Raw genomic sequence first — 27,742 nt, forward strand, 5'->3', positions numbered from 1 at the left:
TCAGAATATCCTGCTTCACAGAAAGGTCTGTTGGATATGCTAGGTCTGTAGATCAATGATGGATGCCCCAATATTGCAGAGGAAACTTGGGTGACTGTCTAGACAACCAGATGCTTCTGTCATTTCTCATAGTTTTTGGAAGTCACTTACTTGTACTTCTTGCTTACTCAGGTAACATTTCTTTCTCGGGTCTCTGATGGAGCTGAAGACTTCATAGTTATAGCTACAGTTTTCCTTGTTACCAGATCAGAAAAGAAATTCTCTAAAGAGGTGGAAAGTGTAGAAGGTTGAGAGACATTAAAAGATAGTTTTGGTAATGCAAATTAGGATAGAAGGTAAATTCGGTACAATCCTTTGGACTCACCAAGATAGGATAGATAATGGAGTATTTTCTCTGAATTTGTCAAATGCAAATACACTAGACATTGTGATGTATTTATTGCCTGAATGTATTCTATATAGTTATTGTACTTATTGTATATAGTTTTTCTTATATTAGTTATAACCTTTCCTTATTTTAGACAAACAAGGTGAAATGTGGTGATATTTCATTTGTGCTCTGGAGATCATAGTGCAGAGCTAGCCACTAGTTAGCCACAGAGGCCAGGCAGTGGTGGCACACACCTTTAATCCCAGCATCTGGGAGGAGGAAACAGGAAATGATATGGCTGGGTGGAGAGAGGAAGTGATAAGGCAGGCTGGAAACAGGAGCTTGATCCCTTTTCAGCTAAGAAGTTAACGAGATATGAGGCCTGTGTCTTTTTCCTTTGTCTCTCTGATCTTTCAGCATTTACCCCCAATATCTGACTACGTGGGTTTTTATTATTAAGACCAATTAGAATTTGTGCTACAGTTATTCTTATTTGATAATTGTTCTTATTGTACATAGTTTCATTTGTTAAAGTTAATACCTTTCCTTTCTATTTAGACAATACCTGATAATTGTTCATATTGTTGTTTGGCTGGGGGCTTCACTGCAGCCCCCTGGCATCCATTTTTGAATGTTAGGTGGCAAGCTCCATTTCAAAGCTCCCTTCCCTGGGAGTTGCCTCAGTCCAAACTCCACCTCCAAGAAAGCCTGCCAAATGATGACACCTCCCCAGAGAGGGTCAAGAAGCCTGCCAAAGAGTGACCCTTCCCCAGGGAGGGTCAAGACCACTCCCACAAGCTATTTAAACTGCCCCCCAGAGAATGAACACTTGGTCTCCCTTTTTCCCTCTCTGGTGGTCTCCAGGTTTCTGTAGTCTTTTGGTTTTCTGTTCCCCTCTCTGTGTTCTTCCAGGGTGCCACCCGGGAAGGCTGCCATCCATTAAACCTGGGCATCTTCTAATTTGGTCTGATCTGGTCTGATTGGCTTATTGCATTGGTGGAGAGGTTTGTCGGCCAAGGAAAATACTTAACAATTGTATATAGTTAAAAACCCTTCCTATTTGTTTAGACAAAAGGGGAAACTGTTGGGGGAGAACTGTTTGTGTTGATTGATCAGAGACCACCAATAGAGTTCAACCTTGTTTAGAGAGTGGAGTTCATATTCTGCTGGCTGAGGTGGACCATAGAGTTCCCAGTCGGACTCATTAGGAGATGAAGGACATGGGGAGGAGGAGAAAGAGAAGGGCTGAGGGGTTGTGTGGCCTTTCCATCTGGGAAGTGGAGAGAGGTAAGGTTTTGTCCTCACTGCTGTCTGGATCTCTTAGGTTTATTCCCTATTATTTACTCCTGAGTTTTATTTTTTTAATAAAATCAAAAGAGGATATCGCAATAGGCAGCTTGTTGGAAATGTGAATTTTAGGACCTGCCTCAGACCTACTGCATGAGAATCAAGAGAGTAGAGCAATTCCTGATTTAATGTCTCTTTCAAATGTTTTTGAGAGCCATGGGGTTAGTCGAATTTGCTGTGGCCTATGTAGTGAAAACACTTGAGGACTCAACTGAGCTGCTTGGCAGAATGTCTTAGAACCAGCACTCTGGGAACTGGAGAGATGGCCCAGTAGTTAGGGACCCTTGGTAGAGCACACAAGTTCTGTTTCTAGCACCCACACAGAAGCTCATTATCACCTGTAAATACTGTTCCTGGGGATCCAGTACCCTCCTCTGGCTTCTAGGCATGCTCCTGCATGCAAGTAGAATACAGAAACTCAGGCAGGTACAGACATAGAAATAGCTACATTTTAAAACAAACAAACCCCAGCACTCTTCTTAGTAAAACAGGTTAGAGGCTAGAGCAAGCATCACCACACACTTGGTAGGTACTCTGGAGTGTTTGCAGGCTTTTATCTCCCCCCTCCCCCATCTTCTATCCCAGTGGTCTCAACCTTCCTAAGGCTATGACCCTTTATTATAGACCCTCATTGTGACCCCAGCAACAAATTATTTCATTGCTACTTTACAATTGTAATTTTGCTACTGTTATAAAATACAATGTAAATATCTGTGTTTTCTGATGGTCTTAGGCACCCCCTGTAAAAGGATTGCTCACCCTTCAAAGGGTCGTGGTCCACAGGTCGAGAACACTGTTACACCAACCCCTTGCTTCTTTCTTTCACAGCACCCCTCTTTCCACAGCTAATTTAGTCACTTGTTCATTACTTGTTGCTTATTTGTCCTCCAGGGCAGTAACGACAACTTATTTATTTTTGAGACAAAGTCTCTCTATGTATTCCTGGCTGTCCCCGAACTCACTATGTAGACCAGGCTGGCCTTCAGATTCATAGAGATTCATCTGCCTCTGCCTCCTGAGTGGTGGAATTAAAGGCCTGGGCCACCTGCAAAGTTCTTTTTAAATGGGCAGTTAGAAATTGTTTTTGCTACAATGTACTTCTCAATTGGGTCACAGGAGAACTGAAAGAAGGTTCAAAGCCTGGCATCTCTGCCTTCATATTGTTCTGTCTTTGTTGATTTACGATGTCCTCTTCCAGATGGGAGTATCCCCTCTACCCCCAAACCTGCAGTTACCATGGATTCCAGGAAAACTAGAGCTGTCATAAACACCTTTACACAAGGGGCTGAAATTATCACTAAGCAATCACAGGCCTCAAAGGACAGACCACTCCTCTACGAGGGTAATTATCTGTGATAGCAAGAAGAGAAGACATTATCTCCAGGGAGACAACTCCCTTCTCTAGAGAGGAAGGTCCACCACTTCCTCCAACCTTGCAGAATCAGGACTGCTAAGATCTACCAGGACCACACCTTGACCAAGACTGCCTGATTGGGAATACCGCTCGCCCCTTGCCCCATTCTTCAATTGAAATCAAAAGCTCATTCAGATGTTTGAAAGAATGGTGACGTCATTCAGGGTCTCACCAGACTTCCTTATCTGTTCCCCTTCCTAAGCGTGGCCAATGTGCTCAGGACAGCTCTGAGTGTGGCCCAGCACAAGTTGTACACTTGTTTGTCACGGGGGTTCTTTTGCATGTTTTGTTCATAATTCCACCATGTGGCGCTCTAGCATGAACTTCGTGGATGAAAACTTCATGATGCAGGGCTGAAAGCAGTGAGTGAGTGGTGTTCCGTGTGGTGACCAGGTTTATGCCTTGGTGGCACACACATCCCTAATTCCATCCTTCAGGAGCCAGAGGCAAGAAGATCTCTGTGAGTTCAAAGGTCAGCCTGGCCTACAGAGTGAGTACCTGGCCAGCTGGGGCTACATAGTGAGACCCCTGTCTCAAAGACCGAACTCCAAACCCAAATCTTTGTGCTGTGGTGTTGATAGGTTGGACCTGCATGCCAGCTCTTTTGATTAAATCTCCTCTCTGTACTGTTCTTTACTTCTCTCTTTAATTGGCTTATTGGGGGAAAAAAACTCCATAAAAAACCCCAAAGAACAACCTCTCCTAACATCTGCAGTAGACCTCAAAAGACCATCTTAAATATCAGATTAGATTAGAGTCACTGATCTCAGATGATTAACTGTGTGGGAGGGTGTGTTTTGACAGGGTCTCGATGGCCCAGGTGGGCCTCAAATTCATTTCAGTCCTTCAGCCTCCTAAATGCTAGGTCTCAAAGTCGTGAGCCACCATATCTAGTTCAGAGTTTTTTAACTTCATGAGAAATCATGCTAAATTTCTCAAGTAGATCAGTCTCTCTTTCTGTCTCTCTCTCTCTGTCTATCTCTCTCATCCCCCCCCCTTACATTTATTTATTGTATTCAAGTGGGTGCAGTAAAGAAACCACCAACATGGTCACTCCATTACAGGAAGGTTTTATTTGTTTGTTTTAGTTTTTGTTTTTTCAAGACAGGGTTTCTTTGTGTAGCCTTGGCTAGCACAGCTAAGGAACAAGCTCTGTAGACAGGGCTGGCCTTGAACTCACAAGGGTGTGCCTGGCTCTGCCTCCTGAGTGCTGGGATTAAAGGTGTGTGCCACCACCGCTCAGTGCAGGTGGAAGGTTTTTTTTTTTTTTTTTTTTTTTTTTTTTTTTTTTTTTTTTGGTTTTTTCGAGACAGGGTTTCTCTGTGGTTTTGGAGCCTGTCCTGGAACTAGCTCTTGTAGACCAGGCTGGCCTCGAACTCACAAAGATCTGCCTGCCTCTGCCTCCCGAGTGCTGGGATTAAAGGCATGCGCCACCACCGCCCGGCAGGTGGAAGGTTTTTATTGTGAATAAGAGAGAAAATATCTAGAGGCTTCTGGAAGAGTCCAGAGCGGAGAGAAAATGTAGACTGGACGTGACCAGGGCTATCTGCAAGAGAAACAAGAAAGTGGGGCAGGCTCATAGGTGGGGAATGGAAACATCCCGTGGCTTACTAGGAGGATGAGTGTCTGGGGGTGGGAAGCGACCCATGATTGGAGCAGGCCTGGGAGTTTTAGGGTAGAGGAGGAGGTGAGAAGGGCCAGGATGCTACTGTGGGGTCTTTGAAATGAATACCAGGAGCTTGTGAATAGGGACTATAGGGCCTGGGGGCTAGCATGTGTATGCTGGTATTTGCCACAGGTAGAAGTCAATGAAGAGCCATAGGTCCCTTTAGCCAGAGGAGAGCCACCTTGATGCTAAGATGATCAAAAGACAATTTGTGGGAATCTATTCACTCCTTCCACAATTGGGTTCTGTCCTAGTCATTATTTTATTGCTGTGAAGAGACACCATGACCAAGGCAACTGTTGTAAAAGAAAACATTTAATTGGAGGCTCACTTACAGTTTCAGAGGGCCAGTCCACTATTATCATGGCAGGGAGCATGGCGGAACAGTAGCTGTCTTAGTTAGGGCTTCTGTTGCTGTGAGGAGACACCATGACCATGGCAACTCTTATAAGGAAAACATTTAATAGGGGTGGCTCGCTTACAGTTTCAGAAGTTCAGTCCGTTATCACCACGGCAGGGAGTATGGCAGTATGCAGGCAGACATGGTACTGGCTACATCTTGATTAGAAGGCCAGAAGGCAACAGCAAGTGGACTGTCTGTCACACTAAGTGACGCTTGAGCAAGAGACCTCAAAGCTTGCTCCCACAGTGAGGCACGTCCTTCTACAAGGCCACACCTACTTCAACAAGGCCAAACCCATAACAGTGCCACTCCCTTTGGGATTATGGGGACCAATTACATTCAAACTACCACAGTAGCTAAGAGCTGCATCCTGATCCACAGAGAGACAAGAGACTGGGTCTGGCTGAGCTTTTGAAACCTTAAGACCCACCCCCAGTGACACACTTCTTCCAACAAGGTCACACCTCCTAATCCTTCTAATCCTTCTCAAAAAATGCCGCTATCTGATGATTACGCATTCAAATATGAGCCTGTGGGGGCAAGTCTGTGTAGTCTTAACTATTCTGGAACTAACAGACCAGGCTGGCCTTGAACTCACAGAGATCTGCTTGCCTCTGACCCCTGAGTGCAAGAGTGCTGGGAATGAAGATGAGTGCTTCCATTCCCTCTCTCCCTCTACAAGGGCCATTATTCAAACCATCACAGGTTCTGAGGATTGAATCCAGATCGACGGTCAGACTTAGTGGCAAACGCCTTTACAGGCTGAATCATGTCACTGGCTCCTTGCTCCCATGTCCCTTAAAAAATTAATTTATATGTATGTTTGTGTACCTATGTATGTGTATGCCATGTGGGTGTGGGTGTAGGTGTAGGTATCTTGGGAGTCCAGAAGAGGGTGTTGAATCCCTTGGTGTTGGAGTTACAGGTAGTGGTGAGCCAACCAAATTGAGTTCTGGGAAGCCAACAGGACTTCTCTGGAAGACTCTGGATCCTGCAGCCTCCACCCTGTTGTCACATCTGGCTCATACCAGTTTTGTTTCTTTTAAGTCTTTCTAGAATTACTTTTAACTGGATGATAATAATGCAAAAGTAAGCTGTTACACAGTTGCTTCTCTTTTGTCCCCCTGCCCCGACTTTGTAAGTACCTTCCATACGACCAGTGGTTTGTGTCTGCTTTCTCTAGGCCTCTTTTCATCGATCTATGACGGCTTTTGCTACTCTGCTCATTGGAACCTTTGTTCTCTGTTTTGTTCTATTAAGTATTATCTGACTCTACAATTGAGGATGAAGCCAATTAAGATCGTGACACTGTTTCTATTTCGTCCTGTGACACTTTCTGATCTTAGCACTCAGAGCAGTGGACTGAACGAATAGAGGCCCCAGGAGAGCACAGTCCAGCCCCGCGGAACTTCAAGTCTGGTACCAGGGTTCGGAAAGGCGCTCAAAAATGATTTGCGGAATGAATGAGCGACAGAAACGAAAGGGAAACCACCCCTTTACCAAAATGGCCGCGCGTCCCTTTACCATCGCGGCCGTCTACGGCCGCTTGGGCGGGGCCAGCGAACCGTCAGGTGCGGCCCCGCCCTCCTCTGCCCTCACTTGATTCCGGATTGGTCTGGTTCCAGCGCCGCAGCAGGCCGCGGGCTGAGGCTGCCTGGTGCTCGCCACTTCCGGCGCGCTGGGCTGTTGGCTGGGGGTGGCCGCGCGGGGCGAGCGGCGGCTGCTGGCGGCGCGCAGGGATGCGGATCGGGGCCGCGGCGAGGGCAGAGGTGGTGAGGACTGCGCGGGCCCGTGGGCCTCTTTCCTGAGCCGGCCGCGCCACCCAGGCCCGGGCAGCCTCCGCCCCTTCAGCCCCGTCCGGGCCCGTCGCCGCCTCGGGCCGCGGAGGCCGGGGAATCCCTGCCTGGGCCCGCAGCCTCCTTCCTGGGGGTCGGGCCCAGGCGGGGGGCCCCGCACTGCTGCCTCCTTACCCCATTTCCTGCTTTTGCGTTTGCCTGTGGTGGGCCGAGGTCTGGATGAATAGCTTCGGGGGTCCTCGATGAGGCCGCTGTGCTCCTTTTAAAGGTGCCGGCGGGACCCGGGTGGGGAACGGGTTGTCTTTGCATGGGCGGGGGACTCCCCGAGCCTGCCGAGACCATGACCTGAACTGTGCGAACGGGACGCGTTGGATCCCAAGAGCCAACTCACCTGAGCCACCCCCTCCCCGGCCAGCATGGTGAGTGGGGTCAAGGACCCGGTTGGAGGGGTGGTAGTGGGCCTCGGGGCTACAGAGTTATCGCTTCTCCCTGGGGCGGGGAGAGGCGCGTGCGAGCCAGGCCGGTGACACACGCGTGCAGTGTGTGCTACCGGCTGTACGCTCCCTTCCCCCCTCCCCCGACTGGGTGTCTGGTGGGGGGGACCTTGTGAGCGCCGCGGGTACAACCCCCTGCCTCTGAGTTTGCTATGCTCCTAGTGCAGCGAGTCGTGATTACCCGTATCATTAATTTATTGATGGGGTACTGTGTGCCATATCCTTTGCTAAGTGATTGACATATGTTTAGTTATTACACCACCCCCGGAAATGGGGGAGACTGAGGCACGGAGCAGTTAATTACTCTGCCCAAGGTCAAGCGACTCCTCTGGGACAGTGGTGCGATTTGAACATCAGCAGTCCGTTCTAACTGGCTGGATTTTTGGAGACCATTCTGCCCATCTGTAGGTTTGCATTTGGAGAAACCTAGAGTGCGATTTGCAGAGGTTACTGATAGAGATGATGGCAGAGTCAGCAGTGGGATCTTTGGACATCTTGGCCGCTGTTCTTTCTGCTTTATGTTCTGGTCCTTTCCCTGGAAAACTGCATCCTTTCAGATCCAGCTCAAAAACCTTTGGAAGGAAGGTTACCCCTCTCCCCCACTTCCAGGCCCTCTAGCCGGCCGTACTCCTTTGGGTTTGTGAACTCACAGTAGTTTGCTTTCACCATTGTACTGTTTCTGAGCCTTATCTGCCCATCACAGTTGGCAAGGTGAAGTTAGTTGTCTGATTCCTTATCTTCCTCAGTTTGGCATCTAGCCCACGATGAGTGGTTGATTGCCCAGCCAACATTTGAGCATCTCCAGGGATAGCACCCCACCCCTCCCCATTGCCTGGCAAGTTAGTGGTGTAGTGGAAATGTAATCGTTGGCACAGTTTTTTAACGCACGCTGGCCTAGACTGTCAAGACTAGACTGTCTTGAGGGGTGGGTGGGTAGTGTGTAAGGTCCTGGTTTTGGAAAAAAGATCTAAGGCACTCAAGTAGTCCTCCTGGCTTTACAAGCAAGCTGGGTAAAACACACCATCAAAACTGAGTAGCATGGTGTAATTTGTACTGCGGGTACTATATATGATGTATACGTTTATTTATGTATATAAAAGGTGGCAGATCTGTTGAGCTCTGAGTTCATTTGTACAATGTAGAGATGTTCTATAAAAACGTTCTCTAAAAATAATTCAAAGATGGAACATCTATGAATTCTTAACATTTCTTCAATAATTTTATAAAATGTTTGAATTCAACCCCCCTCCTCCAAAGACAGTCTAACTATGTAGCTCTCACTGTCCTGGAACTCTCTACATAGACCAGACTAGAACTCAAAGAGATCCACTGACCTTTGTCTTCCAGGTGCTGGGATTAAAGGTGTTGGCCACTGTACCAACTGTTTGAAGTTTTAAAAATTTGTTTAATTTTATGTGCATTGGTGTGAGGGTGTCAGATCCCCTGGAACTGGAGTTATAGACAATTTTGAGCTATCGTGTGGGTGCTGGGAATTGGACCTGGGTCCTCTGGAAGAGCAACCGGTGCTTTTAACTGCTGAGCCATCTCTCCAATTCCAAGTGTTTGAATTTTTAAATTGTGATACAATATACTTAATCACTTAAATTAACTTACAGTTCACTGGCATTATGTGCATTATATTGTGTAGCTGTCATGGTCTACATTTCCAGAACCTTCCCCAACTGAAACATTGTACCCTAAAATACTAACCCCTGCTCCCTCCATTAGTAGTTCTGTTCCCTGGACTCCAACCACCATTTCCCTTTCTGTTTCTATCCTTCTAACCCCTGCACACTTTTTTATGAGGGGGGGTAGAAGGGTATTCTCTTTTTATTACTGCTTATTTCATTTAGTAGAGTATCTTCAAGGTCCATACATGTTGTAGGGTGTGCAGAATTCCCTTTCGTCAGCACGAGTGCTGACTTTTGCTTGCCCATTCATCCCTCAGTGGATACCTGATTTGCTTCTGCTACGGTATGAATATGAATATATAAATCTTTTTTAAAATTTATTTTTATTTGATGTTCATTGGTGTTTTGCCTGCATGTATGTCTATGTCAGTGTGTCAGGAACCCTGAAACTGGAGTTACAGACAGGTGTGAGCTGCCACGTGGATGCTGGGAATTGAACCCTGGTCCTCTAGAAGAACAGCCAATGTTCTTAACCTCTGAGCCATCTCTCTGGCTCTGGGTGTACAAATCTTTTGATTAGTTTTAAGTAGTCTTTATATGCTGCACCCTAGAGAATGTCCATCTTTCTAGATAGATCAGTGCCTTGCCCTCAGGGAACTTTGCATGTTGCTGGGACAGAATTTTGTATATAGCAGAGCTAGTAAGTCGCCCTTGTTCTCAGAAGGCATTAAGAACATGATTACCTTTGAATAATTAATTGTGAAGCTGTTGATTTTGTATGTAGAACTCTATTTAAGCATGCAGAAAGAAGCCACTGTGGGTGTGAGACTAATAGGATCTACTGTCATAACCCTAATGGTTCATCAGCAATTGTTCCAGAAGATGATTGGGTGGTGCGGTCTTTGTCTACTAGTCAGGAAGCCATTGCCTGGTTTGTGCCTGACAGAACAAGGGTCTTTTATTGGGAATCGCAGCCCTTTATTTCAATAATTATTTTTCTCTTCATTCATACCAGCTTGCAGTGCGACTCTGGAGATTGAAAGGTGGTTGTATACCAGGCAGGCTTTGAACTCACTTTGTTGCTCAGGTTGGTTTTGAACTCCTGTTCTTCCTGCTTGAGCCTTCTATAGGTGTGTGCCAGTAGGCCTGGCTACATTATGGCCTTTAAGATAATTGTTGATCTAAATCTATGTGTTTTAAATGTCTTTTTTTTTTTTAAATGTGCATTGGTGTTTTCCCTGTGTGTAAGGGTATCAGATTCCCTGGAACTGGAGTTACAGACAGTTGTTAACCGCCATGTGGGTACCGGGAATTGAACCAGGTCCTCTGGAAGAGCTGCTAGTGCTCTTAACTGCTGAGCCATCTCTCTAGCCCCTTAAATGTCCTTTAAAAATGAGTAAAATGGCACAGCAGGTAAAAATTACATCTCTGATTAGGTACAGTGGTGCATACCTGTAATCCTAGTATTTTGGTGGCTCAAAAGGATTGCCAAGAGTTTGAGATCATCTTGGTCTGAGTAGTGTGTTCCAGGTCAGCCTGGGCTCTTTGTGAGACCCTGCTTTAACCTCCACCTTCCACCCTCTATCATATGCCAGTTATTTTTATGTGCTGCTTTTACTCGTTCAGTATTAGTTAACTACAACAATCCTGCCCCGTTGTCACTAGCAGAGGGAAGGCAAACAGATGTAGGGTACCTGCTAGCAAGCTGCGGAGCTGGAAGGCCTCTATACTTTGTTGCACTCTGAACAGCATCATGGGAAGGGTAATTGGGAGTGTCACCCACCCTTGCTTTGTTGGCTTCTAAGATTGGCAGGAGTGGGACATGGGAATAACTGAGTTAAAAATAAACAAAACTATCACTGTAGCTGGAAGGATCTTGAGCTGCACATATACTACCACTTAAAAAGATTCATAGTTACAGAGCAGAGTTACTAAATGGCTAGATGTATTCAACTCCCTTTTTAAAAAAGTTAACTTTTGTTTTATGTGTGTGAAGTTTTTGTCTGCCTGTTTATCTGGATACTACATGTGTGCCTGAGGCCAGTAGAGATCAGAAAAGGGCACCAGGTCCTCTGGAACTGGAGTTACAGACTGGTGTTAGCTACCATGTCGGTGCTAGGAACTAAATCCAGGTCCTCTTCAAGAGCAGGCACATAAGTGAAAGACTGAGCCAGCTCCTTGAACGCTTTTTGAAATGACTGAATCATTTTTGGTTGACTTCTGAAGTTTAATTTATTGACTTATTTTTTTTTTTCCTTTGCTGAGAGTTGAACGTAAGCCTCACACATGCTAGGCAAGCGCTCTACCACTGAGCTATATTCCCAGCCTTTATTCTGCAGTTCTTGAGAGATGTAACATGTTAGTGGTTCCTTCTAACCTTTCTGAAAACTGGTTCTCAATATTGAGTGAGTTGCTGCTTTATATAGAAATTTTGTGCAAGATTGAGCCCTTGCTTAAATTAGCAACCTTTTTGTAGAAGTGTGTGTGTGTATTTGTTTGTGTGTCTTATGTATCCCTAGTACTTGTTAAGTCTATGTAGACTAGACTATGTAGACTAGTGGCCTTGAACTTGTAGTGATCCTCCTGTCTCTACTCCTAAGTAGAGTACTTAGTATTTAGGAGTAGAGACAGGTGTATGTCACCGTCTAACTGGCCTATTTTCCCCTCCAATTACTTAAGATGGCTTTAGTGTGTGAAAGCCTAATGACCCAGTTCTATTCCTGGAACCCACAGAGGAAGGGAAGAACCAACTCCACAATGTTGACCTCCACATGTGTGTCATGAGAGCATTTACCCACACTCTCCCTCACACCTCTCTCCCTCTCTCTTTCTCTCACACACTGGAGTGGGTTTAGGAAGATTGCTTAGTTGAAAGAGTACTTGCTCTGCAAACATGATGCTCTAACTTTAATTCCCAAAACCCACTTAAAAAGCAGTTGTAGCCGGACAGTGATAGGGCACACCTTTAAACCCAACCAGCACTGAGGAGGTAAAGGCAGATTTCTGTGAGTTCGAGACCAGCCTGGTCTTTAGAGCGAGTTCCAGGACAGGCTCCAAAGCTATAGAGAAACCCTGTCTTGAAAAACAAAAAAACAAACCAAACGAAAACAAAAGCAGTTATAATCCCAGTGCTGGTGATGTCCAGATCCTGGGCCTGCTGGCTAGCCACCCTAGCTTTCTTAGTAAGCTCTAGGCCAATGAAGGACCTTGTATCAAAAGCAAGGGATCCACTGATGAATGACACCTGTGTTTGATATATGCACCCCCTCCATTGTATAGATTAAAGGTTGTTTTTCTAATGTGGTCCCTGCAATGAAGACAAAATTAGACCTTTCACATGTGATGTGTTGTACTGTACACCGTGCTGTGGGAGACACCATGTGACAAGACAGGAAGCAAGCAAAGTTCAGTAGTGCTCAGAGGTCCCGTGTTTGGTTGTGCCATTGGAGACAGTCTAGAGAGGTAGTTCAATATCAAGAAATGACTAGCTAGGTTTTCAGTTCTTCTAGCCATGCCTTAACAACCTTTTTTACTTTATAATTTGTATGTGAGTGTGGGTATGTGCACGTCATGGTGCATGTGTGGAGATCACAGGAAACTTTCAGGAGCCCCTTTCTTCCCCACCTGATGGAGGGAGGGTCTTTCTGGGTTCTACTGCTGTGCTGTATGGTCCTCGATCTTCTGGGTGAGTCTCTTCTCTTTGCCTCCTATCTCAGTATAGGAGTTCTGGGATTATAGATGTGTGCCACCATATCTAGCCTTATATGTGGGTTTTGGGATTTGAACTCAGGTTGACAGGTTTGTGGGATTGGCCACTTTACTCTCTTGAGCTATCATTTCTTCCCCAAACTTTTTTCCCTCTCTTCCTCCCTTTATCTGTCTGTCTGTCTGTCTGTCTGTCTATCTAATCTATCTTATTTATCTGTCTATATTTGTATTTTGAGGTAGGTCTCATTATGTAGACCCTGTTGGTTCCAAGATCACAGAGATATGTCTGCTTTTGGAGTGCTGGGATTAAAGGCCTGTGATACTACTTGGACAAGCTCTTAATTTTCTTAACCTTTTTTTTAAAAATTTATTTAATGAGTGCTCTATCTGCATGTATACCTTTATCATATCCCGCTATATATGGTTGTTAGCCATCATGTGACTTCTGGGAATTGAACTCAGGACCTCTGGAAGAGCAACTAGTGCTCTTAACTGCTGACATCTCTCCAGCCCTTCCTTTTCCATTTTATAGTTTGCATTCAAAGCATTGAAAGGTTAGGTATATTCTCAGAGTCACACTGCAACCAAATGGTAGATAGCTGGGATTCAAACCCTTGCTTGCTGGGGTATAATTCAGAACATTTGCTTTTAGTATGCATGAAGACTCCAGTGCCAAAAAGAGAAGAAAAAAGATCTAGTCTCAAAACTTGTACTTTCATGGTAGTGTTCTACTTGCCTTGGAGGCGAGTGAGTGTAGTGGGGAGAAGAGACACATTCTGATAGCTAGAGATGGCGATTGGAGTGATAGTAAAAGATAGCTTATGTGCAGAATCTTTTTGCCCAAGGAATGGCTGCTTGAGATTAAAGGAACTGGGAGAGGGCATGTTTGAATCTTAAAGCTAAGGAAGGCAAAAGATCCTCCAGGTAAAAGTGCTTGCGTATGGTTTCAGGATCTCTCTCACACACAAGGAAAGAATGGTAGGTGTCAGGAGACTGGAGGGAGAGTTGGGTGCTCTAACTTTCTAGGCTCTCAAGGCATCATTACCTACATGCCTCACTCTAACACGTCGTTTCTCTCATCTTTAAAAATCATTTTTGCCTTTCACTGTTTGAGATGTCTAAGCTATCTAAACTGTTCTCAAACTCCCAATCCTCCTGCCATGGCCTCCCAAATGCTGGATACTTGGCATCTATCACTGTGCTCAGCCTGTGTTAAGAAAGCATCAGATAGATTGATTGACCCATGGTGCTGACTTGTGTGAAGCAGCTGGACAGTATGAGGCATGGGTCTTTTGTAGTTAACTAGTTGATGGAAGATTTCTAGAACTACCCTAGAATAACTGGTGATTTCCCTCAAAGGAAAATAGACAATCGCTGTGTCTTGATTTCACTGGTGAAATAGATAATATTGTCTGTAGGATGTGCCAAAGGCCTGCTCTTGGATGTGGGATTCAGAGTGGCCTAGAATTTACTATGTAGACTAGGCTCCTGAATTCTGGGATTAAAGGTGTGTGCTACCATGCCCTGTGAGAATTGTCATTTTAAAATCTCTTCATTGATCAGTGAAGAAAGGGGAAGAAACTAAACTTAAGTTACTTAGGAAGTCATTAGCATGGATACTGGGAATAATTACAAGTCTGAGTCAGTTGGTGATTTGGATTTGTAGGCGTGAAGGGTTGAAAAATAGAATTAACAGATTGGCCATGTGCTGACAAAATACTTGATTTGGCCTTGTCTATAAATAGATGGGAGGCTGTGATTGAGGTGATTGGTGCCTTGCAATACAAGGTCTAGTTGAAGACAGCTGAAGTTGCGGAGAGTGTGCTGGTATAGGCAGGGGTGAAGAGGAAGTGTAACTGTTTCTCTGCTTTTTTTCTTCCACTGCTGATGTAGCACAGAGCTTTAGGTGAATTAGGCAAACATTACCATATAGTGGAGTTGTGCCCCCTGTCATGTGTCTGTTTTAGCCTTCTTCTTCCCATTTCTTTATAATTCATATTGTAGATTAACCCCCTGCCCCTGAGACAGGGAGTCTCTGTGTAACAGCTCTGCCTGTCCTGGAACTATCTCTGTAGACCAGGATGGCCTCGAACTCACAGAGATCCGCCTGCCTCTGCCTCCAAAGTGCTGGGATTAAAGCCACCACTACCTGGCTGTAGATTGACTTTTTTTAAAAAATTTATTTATTATGTATATAGCGTTCTGGGCACCAGATCTCATTATAGATGGGTGTGAGCCATCATGTCGTTGCTGGGAATTGAACTCAGGACCTCTGGAACAGCAGTCAGTTCTCTTAACCTCTGAGCCATCTCGCCAGCCCTAGATTGACTTTTAAAGGTATTCTTAGTATTTTATTTTGTCCAAGATTCTTGCTTTTTTTCCTTTATCTTTTTCTTTCCCTTCCCTCCCCCCCTTCCTTCCTTCCTTCCTTCCTTCCTTCCTTTCTTTCTTTCGACTGGGTTTCTTTGTGTAGCCTTGGTTGTCCTAGAATTAGCTTTGTAGACTATGCTGGACTTGAAGTCAGAGATCCACCTGCCTCTCCCTTCCAAGAGCTGAAATTAGAGGCATGTGCTACCACTACCCAATATCCAAGGTTCTTGTAGTGCAATCATTGTACATGTTTATGGAGTACAGTGTAATATTGTACTCAGCATGTCTGTTACTTCTAATTACCATTTCTTTGTAATGAGAACTTTCAAAATTTTATCTGGCAGTGATTTGAAATGTACAACAATAAATTGTTAATCAGTAGGCAGACTTTTGGTTTTCAACTACTTTTTTAAACCTCAGTGTGTTGGGACCAATATAAGGAACTTAAGGATGGTACATGGCTGTGGTCCCGCACTGAGGATACTGAGGACAGGGAGTTTGAGGCCAGCTTGGGCTACATACTATTATGTCTTAAAACAAAAAGAAAAGAAAAGAAAAGAAAAAACTCATAACCTGTTTTTAGTCCTTATGTTTCTTAATTATTTATGGCCTCTGGTATCTGCTGTCTCCTTTTCTTGAAATAACTTTTTTGTGGCTCCCTTGATGTCTTTGCTGTTGCTTTCTTCATTTTACTAGAAAGCATTTTTTAATTTGCATTTTGTGTGTGGGTATGTGCACATGAGTGCAGGTGCCTATGGAGTTGGAGTCATGAAGGTTGTGAGCCCAGTGTGGGTGTGGAGCATCGTGTCCTTGGGAGCTGAGAGTGGTGAGTGGTCTTCACTGCTGATCTAGCCGTCTCCAGCCCTGCTGTTAAATTCTTGACTTATTCTCCCTTGTTCTTTTCTGCCTATGGCTTCATTTGTGACCTGGGTACTGATAGGAATTAAACCTTCTTTGGGCATGGTTGTGTACTTTAGCATGCTGTGGCCATCAGTTAATAATATCTAAACCATATCTGTCATCCTCCCCTCAGAGTAGTGTTTTTTCCCCATGGCCTAGTTCTATTAATGACCTCATTCGTCCACTGTACACTCTTAATGTTGAGTCATATTTTACTTCTTCTTCTGTGCCTGTGATGATATTGCCAGTATGTTTGTGTCGTAACCATGGCCTTCCAGTCTGCTTGCGTCAGGCTCCCAGCCTGTTTTCTCCCTACTTCCCTCCCTCCCTCCCTCCCTCCCTCTTTCTTTCTTTCTTTCCCTTGTATCCTGGCTGGATTCAAGCTCTGCCTGAGTGCTGATTACAGGTGTTCACCACACCAGCTTTGTGATGGTTAATGTCAAAAACTGATAACTTGTCACACTCAAGTCATCTGGGAAAAGTCTAAGTGAGGGATTGTTTAGATCAGGCTGGCCAGTGGGCATGTTTGAGGAGTGATTGTTTGTATTAATTGATATGGGAAGACCAACCCACTGTGGTGCTATTTCCTGGGTTTGAGTCCTACACTGTATTAGAGAAAGTGAACTAAGCCCAAAAACACATGCATTTGTTTTCTCTGTTCTTGACTGTGGGTGTGACTAGCTGCTCACTTTTCTTTGTCTTGACTTCTGTTTCTGTGCAAATGAGCTGTAACCTTGAATTGTAAGTCAAATACCCCAGATTGCTTTTTGTCAGGTATTTTATCATAACAACAGAAATGAAATAGGATAGGCTGACTCCAGCTTCCAGGTTCTTCCATCAGTCTGCTACCTCAGGGAGACCAAGGTGCCATATGATGTAGTAATTCAGAGTAAGGGGAGGTTCCCTTGTTTGTTGGAGTCCAGGCTTTTATCAGGGAGAGTGGTTAGAACACATGTGCTCTGGATTGATTCCCACAGGCAGTATGGCTTTTTAGACTTCTCAGCAGGGAGGAAGATGACTTACTAGATGCAAAAAGTGATATCTAGAATATCTTTTAGACTTCTCAAATCATACCTTGTTATCTGGTCACAGCCTCCCACTCATCAGTCTCAGAACACTTGGGACATTTGGCCTTTTCCCCTTTTTTCTTATCTTGCCTGCTGTTTATGCTTGTCCCTTTCATCATTTTTGTGGGTGAGACCATCTTCAATAAGATAAAACATCACTTTTTTTTGAGGCGTTCTAGCTCATTAGTTTAATATTTTACCTTTGATTATAGTTTTTTGTTTTTATTTACCTTTATTATGTAATAATTAAAAAGGCTACATATAGCCTTGTAACAGTTCAGAAGGTTGAAGCTCAACTTCTTTGCTTACTCACTCCTCTTTGCTGCTGCTGTACCTAGTAAGATCAGCATTTTGGATACTTGAGTCAGAAGTGGAAATAAACACAAGAAGGTTGAGAGATTCGAAATGGTAGTAGTAGTACTTGAGCTATGTGGTAAGGACTGAAATAGAGTGTGGCTGAGTCAGTACTTGTCTAGAATCCATGTAATCTGTAAGCTTTGCCCTGGGGAAGTGAACATGTGTAGGAAGTGAGGCTGGGGAGTTAGGACCAGTGCTGTGTGGATCCTCTGCCACAGGGCAGCAGAGTGAGGGGACTAGGAAGATGCTAGTAGAAAGGGAAGGTGACTGGGGCTTAGAGGGAGAGCATAGTGTATTTCTTACTTACATTTGGTGTAACCATTGCTTAGGGGCCCTAACTACTACAGACTGCTTCCTCATGTAATCTTTCTGTCTTTGTGCTGTGTAACTATTATTGTTCCCATTTTATAATTGAGGAAGATAAGAACATTGGCTCAGGAGTAGTAAGGTTAATAGCTTGTCTAAAATTACATGGTGATTGACAGAGCCAAGTTTCAGAGCTGGTTCCAACTTCCAAAGCCATGTTGTACAGAGATTACTAGATTTCTGTAGTGCACAGTTACTTAAATGTAGCCTGTTCTAGAAAACCAGTGCATCTTGCCAGCTGAACTTAAAACATGAGAACATTTCCTCCATAGTGGACAGGTTGAAGTGGTCAAATCTGCCGACATCTTATCATTTCTGGCTATCCCATAATGTGATAAGAAAGCAAACAACTTGTCTCTCTGTGACAAGGTCTTTTTATATAGTCCCAGCTAGCCTGGAATTCACTGTAGCCCGGGTGGCCTCAGACTTGGATTAATCTTCCTGCAATCACCTCTCAAGTTCCACCATACTGGATTTAGTAGGCTCATTTTTACAGTTAACAATGAACAAAAGAACCCTGGTACAGGACTCTAGCAGAAGTATCCAAGGGGTGTTTTATGTGTTGAATGAAGCTGGAATAAAAGATCCTTGCTTTGTAAACTAGCTAATCAGTCCTGGGAAGCTTGATTCCTCCTTGTCATCATTACTGTTTGTTGTTGTGAAGAGATACCATGACTAAGGCAAGTTTTAAAAGAAAGTGTTTAGTTGGGTTGTATAGTTTCAAAGGGTCAGTCCATGACATAGTGCTAGAGTAGTAGCTGAGAGTTTACATCCTGATCCATAGGCATTAGTCAGGGAGAAAGTGAGAGACTGGGCTTAGTGTAGAATTTTGAAACCTTGAAACCCACCCTCAGTGACATACCTTCTCCAACAAGGCGACACCTCCTAAGTCCTTCTCAAACAGTTCCACTAGTGGCTGATCAAACATTCAAACATATGCACCTGTGGGGGCCTTCTCTCATTCAAACCACTACTTCCTCCCCCTATTCTTTCTTCAAATAGAGTATCAGCTAGATAGATGACCTTAGAAGTGACCACATGCTCAATAAGACAAAAAGTGCAAAGAAGTTAACAAAAAGGGAGTGCATGTGATGTGTGTGCATGCTGCACATACAGAGAGAGGTTAGTACCCCAAATCAGTACTTATGTGGTAGTGATAATTTTTTTTCCTGTTTTCTTCGCTTGCATTTTCTTCCTGTGTAGGTGTGTGTGTGTACCCACACATTTGGTAGGCAGAAGACAGCCTTTGGCACTGTTCTTCAGGCACCTTCCCCCAGTTACTGATCTGGAACTCATCTTGGCTGGGTCAGCTGTCTTGCTATCAGGGATCCACTTGTCTGCTTCCCCAGTACTGCAATTGCAAGTGTGTGCCACCATGCCTAGCTCTGTGTATATGTAGTGTGTGTGTGTGTGTGTGTGTGTGTGTGTGCGCGTGTGTGCGCGCGCACGTGTATGCGCCTGCATGTATTCTGAAGATTGAACTGAGGTCTTCTGAGTAAGCTACCTTTCCAACCCTCTTTTTGGACAAAGCCTTATTATGTATGTAGTTTAGGCAGCCTTCAGTTAGCTGAGCCTCCTGCCTTTAGTCTGGCCAATATCATTATCATAAAAGCTACAATGCCTAGGTATGTTGGCTTTTTTGCGGGGGCGGGCATCATAATAGTTAAAAAAAAGTTACTGCCACTTAGGTTAAAAACAACCCTTTATTTTGAAACAATTCTGTGCTCACAGGAAGTTGCAAAACTGGTGCAAAAAAATCCTGTGTCTACTTTACTAGGTGCCCCAGTGGTGTCCAAGCCAGGAAATCAACATCTGATGTATTCCAGTTGTTATTGTGTAAGTGTGTATGTGTTTGCTTATGTATTCATGGGTGTGCAAGTGTATGCACTGTATGTATATGTACGTGCAAATCCAGAGGCTGATGTCTGGGTGCCTCTCCTAATTGCTTCCCAGCCTTAATTTTTGAGATAGTACCTCATTAAACCTAGAGTTCACAGATTAGGCTAGTCTGGCTGGCCAGCAGGTCTCAGGGATACTCTTGTCTTCACCTCCCACTGCTGAAATTATACATGCACATTGCCAGGACTAGCTAATGTTTTGAATGAGAATGGCCTCCCTATTAGGCTCATATATTTGAATGTTTGGTTCCCAATTGGTAGATTGTTTTAAGAAGGTTTAGAAGGTATGGCCTTGTTGAAGAAGTGTGTCATTAGGGTGGTCTCTCTCTGCCTTCTGTTTGTGGATGAGAGGTAAGCTGTCAGCTGCTGCTCCAGTGCCATGCCTGCCTGTTGCCATGCTTCCTGCCATGATGATCATGGACTCACCCTCTGAAACTGTAAGCCAGCCCCAATTAAAGCTTTCTTTTATAAGTTGCCTTGATCATGGTATCCCCTTACAGCAATCAAACTGTAACTAAGATATCTGCTTTCCCTCTCTCCCTCCCTCCCTCCCTCCCTCCCTCCCTCCTTTTCTCTCTCTTTCTTTTTTCTTTTTTTTTAAATATGAGTTTTAAGAATTGAGCTAAAGTTCTCCTCATGCTTATATAGCAAGCAGTTTACTCATTGAACCAGCCCCTGTATTTTATATCTTAAAGGATTCATTGTTCCTACTGCTCTGAGTTATTTATTTATTTGGGGGCAGGGTCTCCGGTATCTTAGGAAGATCTTGGTCAACTATACAGCTGAGGATTCTGCTTCCACTTTCTGAGTGCTGGAATTACAGGCATACACAAACACACTTGGTTTCTGCATTGCTGGAGGTCACACCAAGGCTTTGTGCATGCTACTCCATAGATGTCATTGTTAGGAGTTCCTTAGAACTTGTTTTCCCTTGGTTTTTGAAGGACAGTTTGGTTAGATATAATATTGCTAGGTTTTAGTATCTAATTTTTTTCTTTTTTAAAACAGACTCTTACTGTGTAGCCCTAGCCTAGAGCTCACTACATATACCTGACTGCCCTCCAACTCACAAAGATGCCACATGCCTTTGCTTCTGAGTGCTGGGACAGACGGTGTGGCCCATCATGCCCAGCTCGCATGAACTTTTATAAAGGGTGTTAGAATTTGTGTTAACTCAGGTTGTCTGGAGCAGGTCACCTAGCTGAGCCAGTATGTGTTCCTAGAGGAGGGTGGTCTCCAAGCTCCATTCACTGGGTCTGGGAAGAGTTACTGGTCAGAGAAAGTTGAAAGGACTTTATGTCAGTGTAGGCGCTGGAATGTGTGACATCTGTAGTGGTTCCTAACAAGTACTGAGAATGTGAGAGCTCCCTTCCAGCAAGGCTGCAGAGCCTCACGTTCATCTCCTGCAGCTGGTAATGTAAGGAGGGGAAGATGAACAGAAGCTTTGAAAATTTTGAGTGTCCTGCCAACTAGGTGGCACACACCTGTCATTCTAGTTCACAGGAGAGGAGGTCTGAAGTTCAAGGCCAGTTGAGTTCAAAGCCAGCCTGGCTAAATTGGGTGTGGGACAGTTGTAGCTAAGAAGGCTTCCTAAAGGAGAGGGTGTGTATCTTGGACTTCAGAGCAGATATGGAGTCTCTAGGCAGAGTTCGGGGCATTTGAAGCAGATGGTGTGGTGGGTGCATGTGGAATAGGGAGCTAGATTGTGTGTTTAGACATGTCATATGGATGAGTGGAAATGCTGAACAGGGTTTCTGCTAGGCAGCACAAACGTTTGATGGTGTGATTTGGGAGAACCTGTTAATAACTCAGGAAGGGAGCCTTGCTCCTCATGGTTACTCAGAAAGTTTTCTTCTTAGATCTGCAGTCTGCTTAGGAAGAAGAATTAAGTGTTCTGTCAAGGGTTTGCTTATTTTAGGTTTTTTTTTTTAAAGATAATTTTAGACTTTAGGATCATTGAGGGTATCTGTGTGCTTCTCTTTAGAGTTACTGAAAACAAAACCAGAACCCCGCAAGAAAGACACCTGAACGCTGGTTTGTGACTATCTTTAACTTGGTGTCTGGACCACCTTCATTCTAGTACTGATAAACAGTTAAGCTGGTGCTGCCTATGAACTTACGGGGGCTCCGCCACCTCTTGATTTTGCTTAGTAGTTATACTGATTGCAAGTTATTTTGAACTCTAAGATATTTGATAGCTAATTTAGAAAAAAAGAAATTACTACCTCCTGATTGAACTTTTTGTAGCAGTTTGTTTGCTTCCTTGTCTTGTTTTCTGTATACTTTCTAAAAGATTTATTTTTATTTTATGTGTATTAGTGGTTTGCCTGCATGTATGTCTATGCTAGGGTGCCAGATTCCCTGGAACTGGAGTTACAGACAGTTGTGAGCCATTATTTGGGTGCTGGGAGTTGAACCAGGTCCTCTGGAAGAGCAGCTCTCTGTTGACTTTCTAAGTGGTTACCCTTGTACTGTAAATGCACTTTTTCTACTTAACAGTATAGTAGACTTTTTTTTTTTTAGGTTGTTAAATGTGTCCCAAGTATTTATGATGACTGTGTAGCACTGCATTGCATGGATTCTTAAGCAGTTAGGTTTTTCCATAATAAACAATGTGTGATTAATGTCTTTGCAAAAAGCATTTTCTGAATTTTAGAAGTTGCTTTAGGAGAGATTCCCAGAAAGGCTCTAGGGTAAGGAGACTTTCCCCTCCTCCTTTCCTCATAAACCTCTTATTTTGGGAAAGTTTTAAGTTTCTTTCTGGTTGTTTTTTTTTTTTTTTTTTTTTTTTTTTTTGAGACAGGATTTCTCTGTGCAAGAGTACTGGCTGGCCTGGAACTCACTTTGTAGACCACACTGGCCTTGAACTCACAGAGATCCACCTGCCTCTGCCTCCCGAGTGCTGGGATTAAAGGCGTGCGCCACCACTACCTGGCTTTAATTTTAAGTTTAATGTAAACATTTTTAAGGTATTTCATTATGTTTTCCAGAAGGTTCCAGTTCATTATTCCTTTCAGCTGTTAATGTATTCATGGCATTGATAATCTTAAGTGCTATAGCAAAGGTTAACGGCTTCTTACTGTTCCTCAGTATTGTGCGTATGTAGGAAAAGTTATTTCAAGTTAAAGTTTATTTTTCTGTTTATAGGAGGTAGCCATCCTTTTTTGTTTGCTTGCTTGTTTTGGAGATCCATCTGTGTAGTGCAGGCTAGCTTTCATCTCACGGTCCTCTTCCCTCGTCTCAAGTGCTGGGGGTTACAGTTGTGCACACCATCATGCCTACCTTAAAACTTGACATCCTTTAAAGTGTGCCAAATTCAGTGACATAGGACAAGGAGCACAGCTCACTAGTAGACCACCCGTTTGGATGCCCCGAGTTCAGTTCTCTATACCACAAACAACAGCAAATATGACACAGAGTTTCAAAGTTTTTATCACTCCAGAGGAAGTCCTGTTGTTGTCTCTCTCAGTTGTCTCTCTCTGTCTCCTCCAGGCCACTGACTTTTGTGCCAATGAATATGCTTGCTGTGGATATTTTATATAAATGAAATCATACAGTATGTGATTACCCAGTTTCTTTTCCTCTTTGGGGGGGGGGTCCTCACTTTCATTGCCTTCGGCTGGCCTTGTACTCCTGGAGCATTAGTCTCCTCAGCACCTAGGACTGCAGAAGTAACTTTTCTAAATCATATAAAAGATGATTTTTAAGACTACATTTGAATCATTCGTATGTATTATAGTTAGAAAATTGGCAATCTGTCTCTGGCAGACTTAGTTGGGAAGGCTGCCTCAGGCTGTATCATAAGGAAGAAGTAGGTTTTTACAGTTACTATAAGAGGACCAACAACTGTGGGGCCTGAGGTAAGAAGGCATCTGAGACAGGGACAGAGGTAGCAACCATGTGCTGCTTTTGAGTGAAATGGCAGTACCTGTCATAATGGGGATAAGTAGGAACCTTCTAGACATTACCCTTGATTCGAAGTGTCGTTTGGAGAACTGGCAGGTGTTTCCATTTGTGCCATCAAAAGCAGCCAACCTAAAAACAAGTGAGTCTGGGCCAGTGTCTAACGCGTAAAACCTTAGAAAATGATGAACAAATTTTTGTCCAAGAATAAGAGTGGTCAGGTATGACATGGACAACCAGAGGTGGCCCCTGAGCACCTGTTTCTCAGTTTGAAATTTTCATGGGGGATCCCTTAGTGGCATGAAAGGGAGGGAGTATTATGTTTAAGGTGAATGGTTTTGTTCTTTAAGTTGATTCTTCCCCCTTCCCCCAAATGGGAATGAGCCATCAGTTACATCAGCTTTGTAATACACTACTAAAATGGAGTGTTAAATACAATAGAGGGTTTTATTTCTTGAGCCAAATAATCACACATAGTGAATTCATACATCATAGAATCAGTGTCTTTTGATTAATTCATTAATGGTTTTCTCAGAGCCTGATCCCCTGGGAGGTAAAGATGGAAAAGGCAGGTGTGAATCTGCAAAGCCAAAGACAGTGCTTTTGTAATGTGTGAACTTGGGATGCATCTTTAGTAAAATCCCAGGCATTTCACAGGCTATCCCTTTATGTGCTAGCAAGTCTACTAATTGACTGGCTTTAGTATGGCCCTGGTCACCAGAAAAATCAGGCAGAATTAGAGGGGTTGGGAATTTAAATTAAAGTCCTCAGCCTTGGGTCTGGGGCTGAATTAACAACAGTGGCAAGTAGCTAACCAAGTGGATCTACAGGAGGGTGGTGCACGGGGGCGGGGAGTCAAGTTGTGCAGCTCTTCTTGAATACCTCGTTTGGTGCATGTCTTCACTTGTACACTTTTTAAGTTTTATATACTATGCTTCCAAGTCCCTGAAAATTGTCCTATGACCTTTATACCTTTATACACACCCCGGTAAAATGTGTACATGTGTATACACACACACTCACACACATACACACACTCATAAATAAACATAGATGTCCAGTTCCCAAGTATTTGGCTGTATATTCTCCATAAATTGCTTTCATACCTTTGTGAAAAATGAAGTCTATATTTGTATGTATTGACTATTACTAGACTGTAACATCCTGCTGAAATGTGAGTCTGTCATTTTTCGTTGCTGTACTCTTCGAGGGCTACTGAAGATTGTGATTTTTCGTGGGAAACATACAGCTGGTTAAACACTAGCATTTTCCTGAGTTTGGTGAGCCTCTTTTGGAATATTACTCAAACTGAAGGAAGTGGTTAGGGCAACCTAGATTTAGAGCCAGATAGTCAAAAGTAATGAATACAACAGGCTGGGTTGCAGTGAGTAGCATAAGAGGTGGTCTTTTGAGATTAGCCCTGGCTCTGTGGAATATGATGCAGGAGGTGTGAGTGAGACTGAAGAGATGGCTCAGCAGAGTTTTTAGTCCCTGCAGCCTATGTGGTAGAAAGTGAGAACTCCATAGGTTGTCCCCTGACTTCCATGTGTATGCTGTGGCTTGTGCCCATCATCCAGTAGATATCCTTTAAAATGAAAAGCAAACAAAAAAGAAAAGTCAAACAGCTTTTGTTTTTCTTAGAATCATGGACACTCTACTGTGTCAAACAGATGGAATTCTAGAGGGTACGTGCTGACATTTATATACTTAGTTTTTAACACTGGTGGATAACTGAAAATGACTGGAGGGGCTCTGTGTGTAAAGGTGTCTGCCAAGAAGCATGGTGGAAGGAGAGAATGGCAAACCTCCATATGGACCTTATAAACAGCCAAGAGAAGTGGAGCAAAGAAACATGTATAATGCCAATATTACAGTATAGTTTTCTATATTACATAAGTTATAGCTTTTTTTAAAAGAAATTACTGTTTTTTTTTTGTTTGTTTGTTTTTTTGAGACAGGGGTAGCCCAGACTGGCTTGGGATTCATTATCTATTTCCAGGCTGTCCTTAGACCTGTCTTAGCCTTCCAGTATTGGAATTATAGCTGTGAACTTTCATGTCAAGTTTAAAAAGTGTAGTTGTCAGGGAGATGGCTTAGTAGTTAAGAGTGTTCTGCTCGCATGAGGATTTGAGTTCAAAACCTCAGCACCCACATTAAAGCTGTTCATGGCTTTACATGCCTGTAACCGCAGCACTGAAAACAGGTGGATCCCAAGAGCTCCCCTAGCCAGCCTAACTAATCCAGTGAGTTGATTCAGTGAGAGACACCATGACCACCGCATCTCTTAGAGAAAGCATTTAACTGGGAGTGTGCTTACAGCCGGACGATCATCATGGCAGGGAGCATGGTGGCATTTGTGGCCCTGGAGCGGCAGCTGAGAACTACATCCGGATCCAAAGCCTGACTGGGTGTGGCATGGGCTTTTGAAACCTCACAACCCATCCCTAGTGATAGTCTTCCAACATGGCTACACCAACTAATCCTTTTAATACTTTCAAAAAGTTCTACTTCCTGGTGACTTAGCATTCATATATGTGAGCCTATAGGGACCATTCTTATTCAAACTACCATAGCCCCTGACTCAGGGCAATAAAGAGGAGGACACCAAGTGCCCTGTTCTGCTTTGGCCTCTGCATGTGCACACCTGGGAGCATTAACGCAAATGCTCATGTTCATGCAGCGACCCTAACACATCACACCCCTTTGCCTGTAGTTCTAGTTTATTGCTTTTTGAAACCGGGTCTCTTACTGATCCTGGAACTCATCTTTTTGGCTAGGCTGGCCCGTCAATGAACTGTCTATTTCCAGTTCCCCACACCCACCCCTAAACTGAACTTGAGTTATAGACATACAACATTGTAGCCTGCTTTTTACATGGGTGCTGGGAATCAAAACTCAAGTCCAAGTGTGTATGCAGCATGCACTTTGCCAGCTAAGCCATTTCCCTAGTTCCTCTTAAAGTCATAGTTCATTTTTTTTTGTTTTGTTTTGTTTTGTGTTTTTTTTTTTTTTTTTGAGACAGGGTTTCTCTGTAGCTTTGAAGCCTGTCCTGGAACTAGCTCTTGTAGACCAAAGTCATAGTTCTTAATGAATAAACCATTCAGCTAGAACACATGGATTCCCTGGTTAGAATCTATGCAAACTTGTCCCCTTTGTGCTAATGGTGATCTGTGTGATGGCAGGAACCTTCAGAGCCCCCAGCCAGAGACAGTTCCTATTGAGTACAAATCTCTGCTCATGTAGCACCCCTCTTGTTTCCTGTGGGGTGGCATCTAAGGGCTCTCAGCAGCTGCTACTGTGGTGTCATGGTCTTGACATGAAGCCTTTGCAGACGTGACTGAGCATCAATAAAAAACAACTATTAAGGTGGTGATAGGTGTAGTCAGAGGAATAAACTGGTAACAACTTTGGGCATTTTCCTTATAAAAGCAGCGGAGTAGTTCCTGCTGTATGTTAGGCTCTGGGTTCAAGCAGATGAAAGAAAGTGCCATGAAAGTGTTCATATGAAGTTCACATAAACAAAATCTGCAGTGAGGGAGATATTACACACTGAGGTGTACCCCTGATTGTCATCAGAGTGCTCTGGAGGCATGCGGAATTTCCTCAAAAGTTACCCAGGCTTGAATCAGTGGACTGACTTTTTCTCCTGCATGTGTCTGTTTGAGTGAAGCACTGGTGCTCTTCAAACCTGCTGGCTGTGTGGACCTCTTCCTTTCTGTCTTCTTTTATTTTTGCTGTGGTCTCCATTTAGGGGTGGCCTTCTGTCCCTCATGTGGGAGGAGCAATGGAATATATTCTTGTGGGCGGGCTCTTCCTTTGTTCAGGAGTGATTGCTTTTGATGTACTGGGGAAAGTGCCATATTGTGGGTCCACTCCTGGTCTGCCAGGTATGAAATCATGCATCTGTGCATCGGAACCCTGCCTAACCTTGTGCTAGAACTCTCACTGCCCTGTGCTCAGCTGTGCCTTGCATCCTTGCTGAGGTTAGAGCCAGCCCTCTTCTCTAGGATTGGGGGTGTGGCAGTAAAACCAGTTCCTATGGAAGAGGAGGC

The 27,742-nt window shown here is 44.0% G+C and overlaps 1 protein-coding gene across 2 annotated transcripts in view; it reads left to right on the plus strand.

Annotated features, from left to right (window-relative positions):
• The first annotated feature begins 6,843 nt into the window (after positions 1–6,843).
• Xpo6 (exportin 6) overlaps positions 6,844–27,742 on the plus strand; it is a 110,332-nt gene continuing 89,433 nt past the window's right edge. For both annotated transcript variants that reach the window (XM_041666499.1, XM_041666500.1), the window contains exon 1: positions 6,844–7,415. In XM_041666499.1, the coding sequence (XP_041522433.1) occupies positions 7,413–7,415 (3 nt within the window). In that variant the 5' untranslated portion in view covers positions 6,844–7,412. The remainder of the gene's footprint in view (positions 7,416–27,742) is intronic.

The sequence above is a fragment of the Microtus oregoni genome, unplaced genomic scaffold, assembly GCF_018167655.1.
Source record: "Microtus oregoni isolate MIOR12 unplaced genomic scaffold, Mior012 000016F_ref0000370, whole genome shotgun sequence".
Lineage (NCBI taxonomy): Eukaryota > Metazoa > Chordata > Mammalia > Rodentia > Cricetidae > Microtus > Microtus oregoni.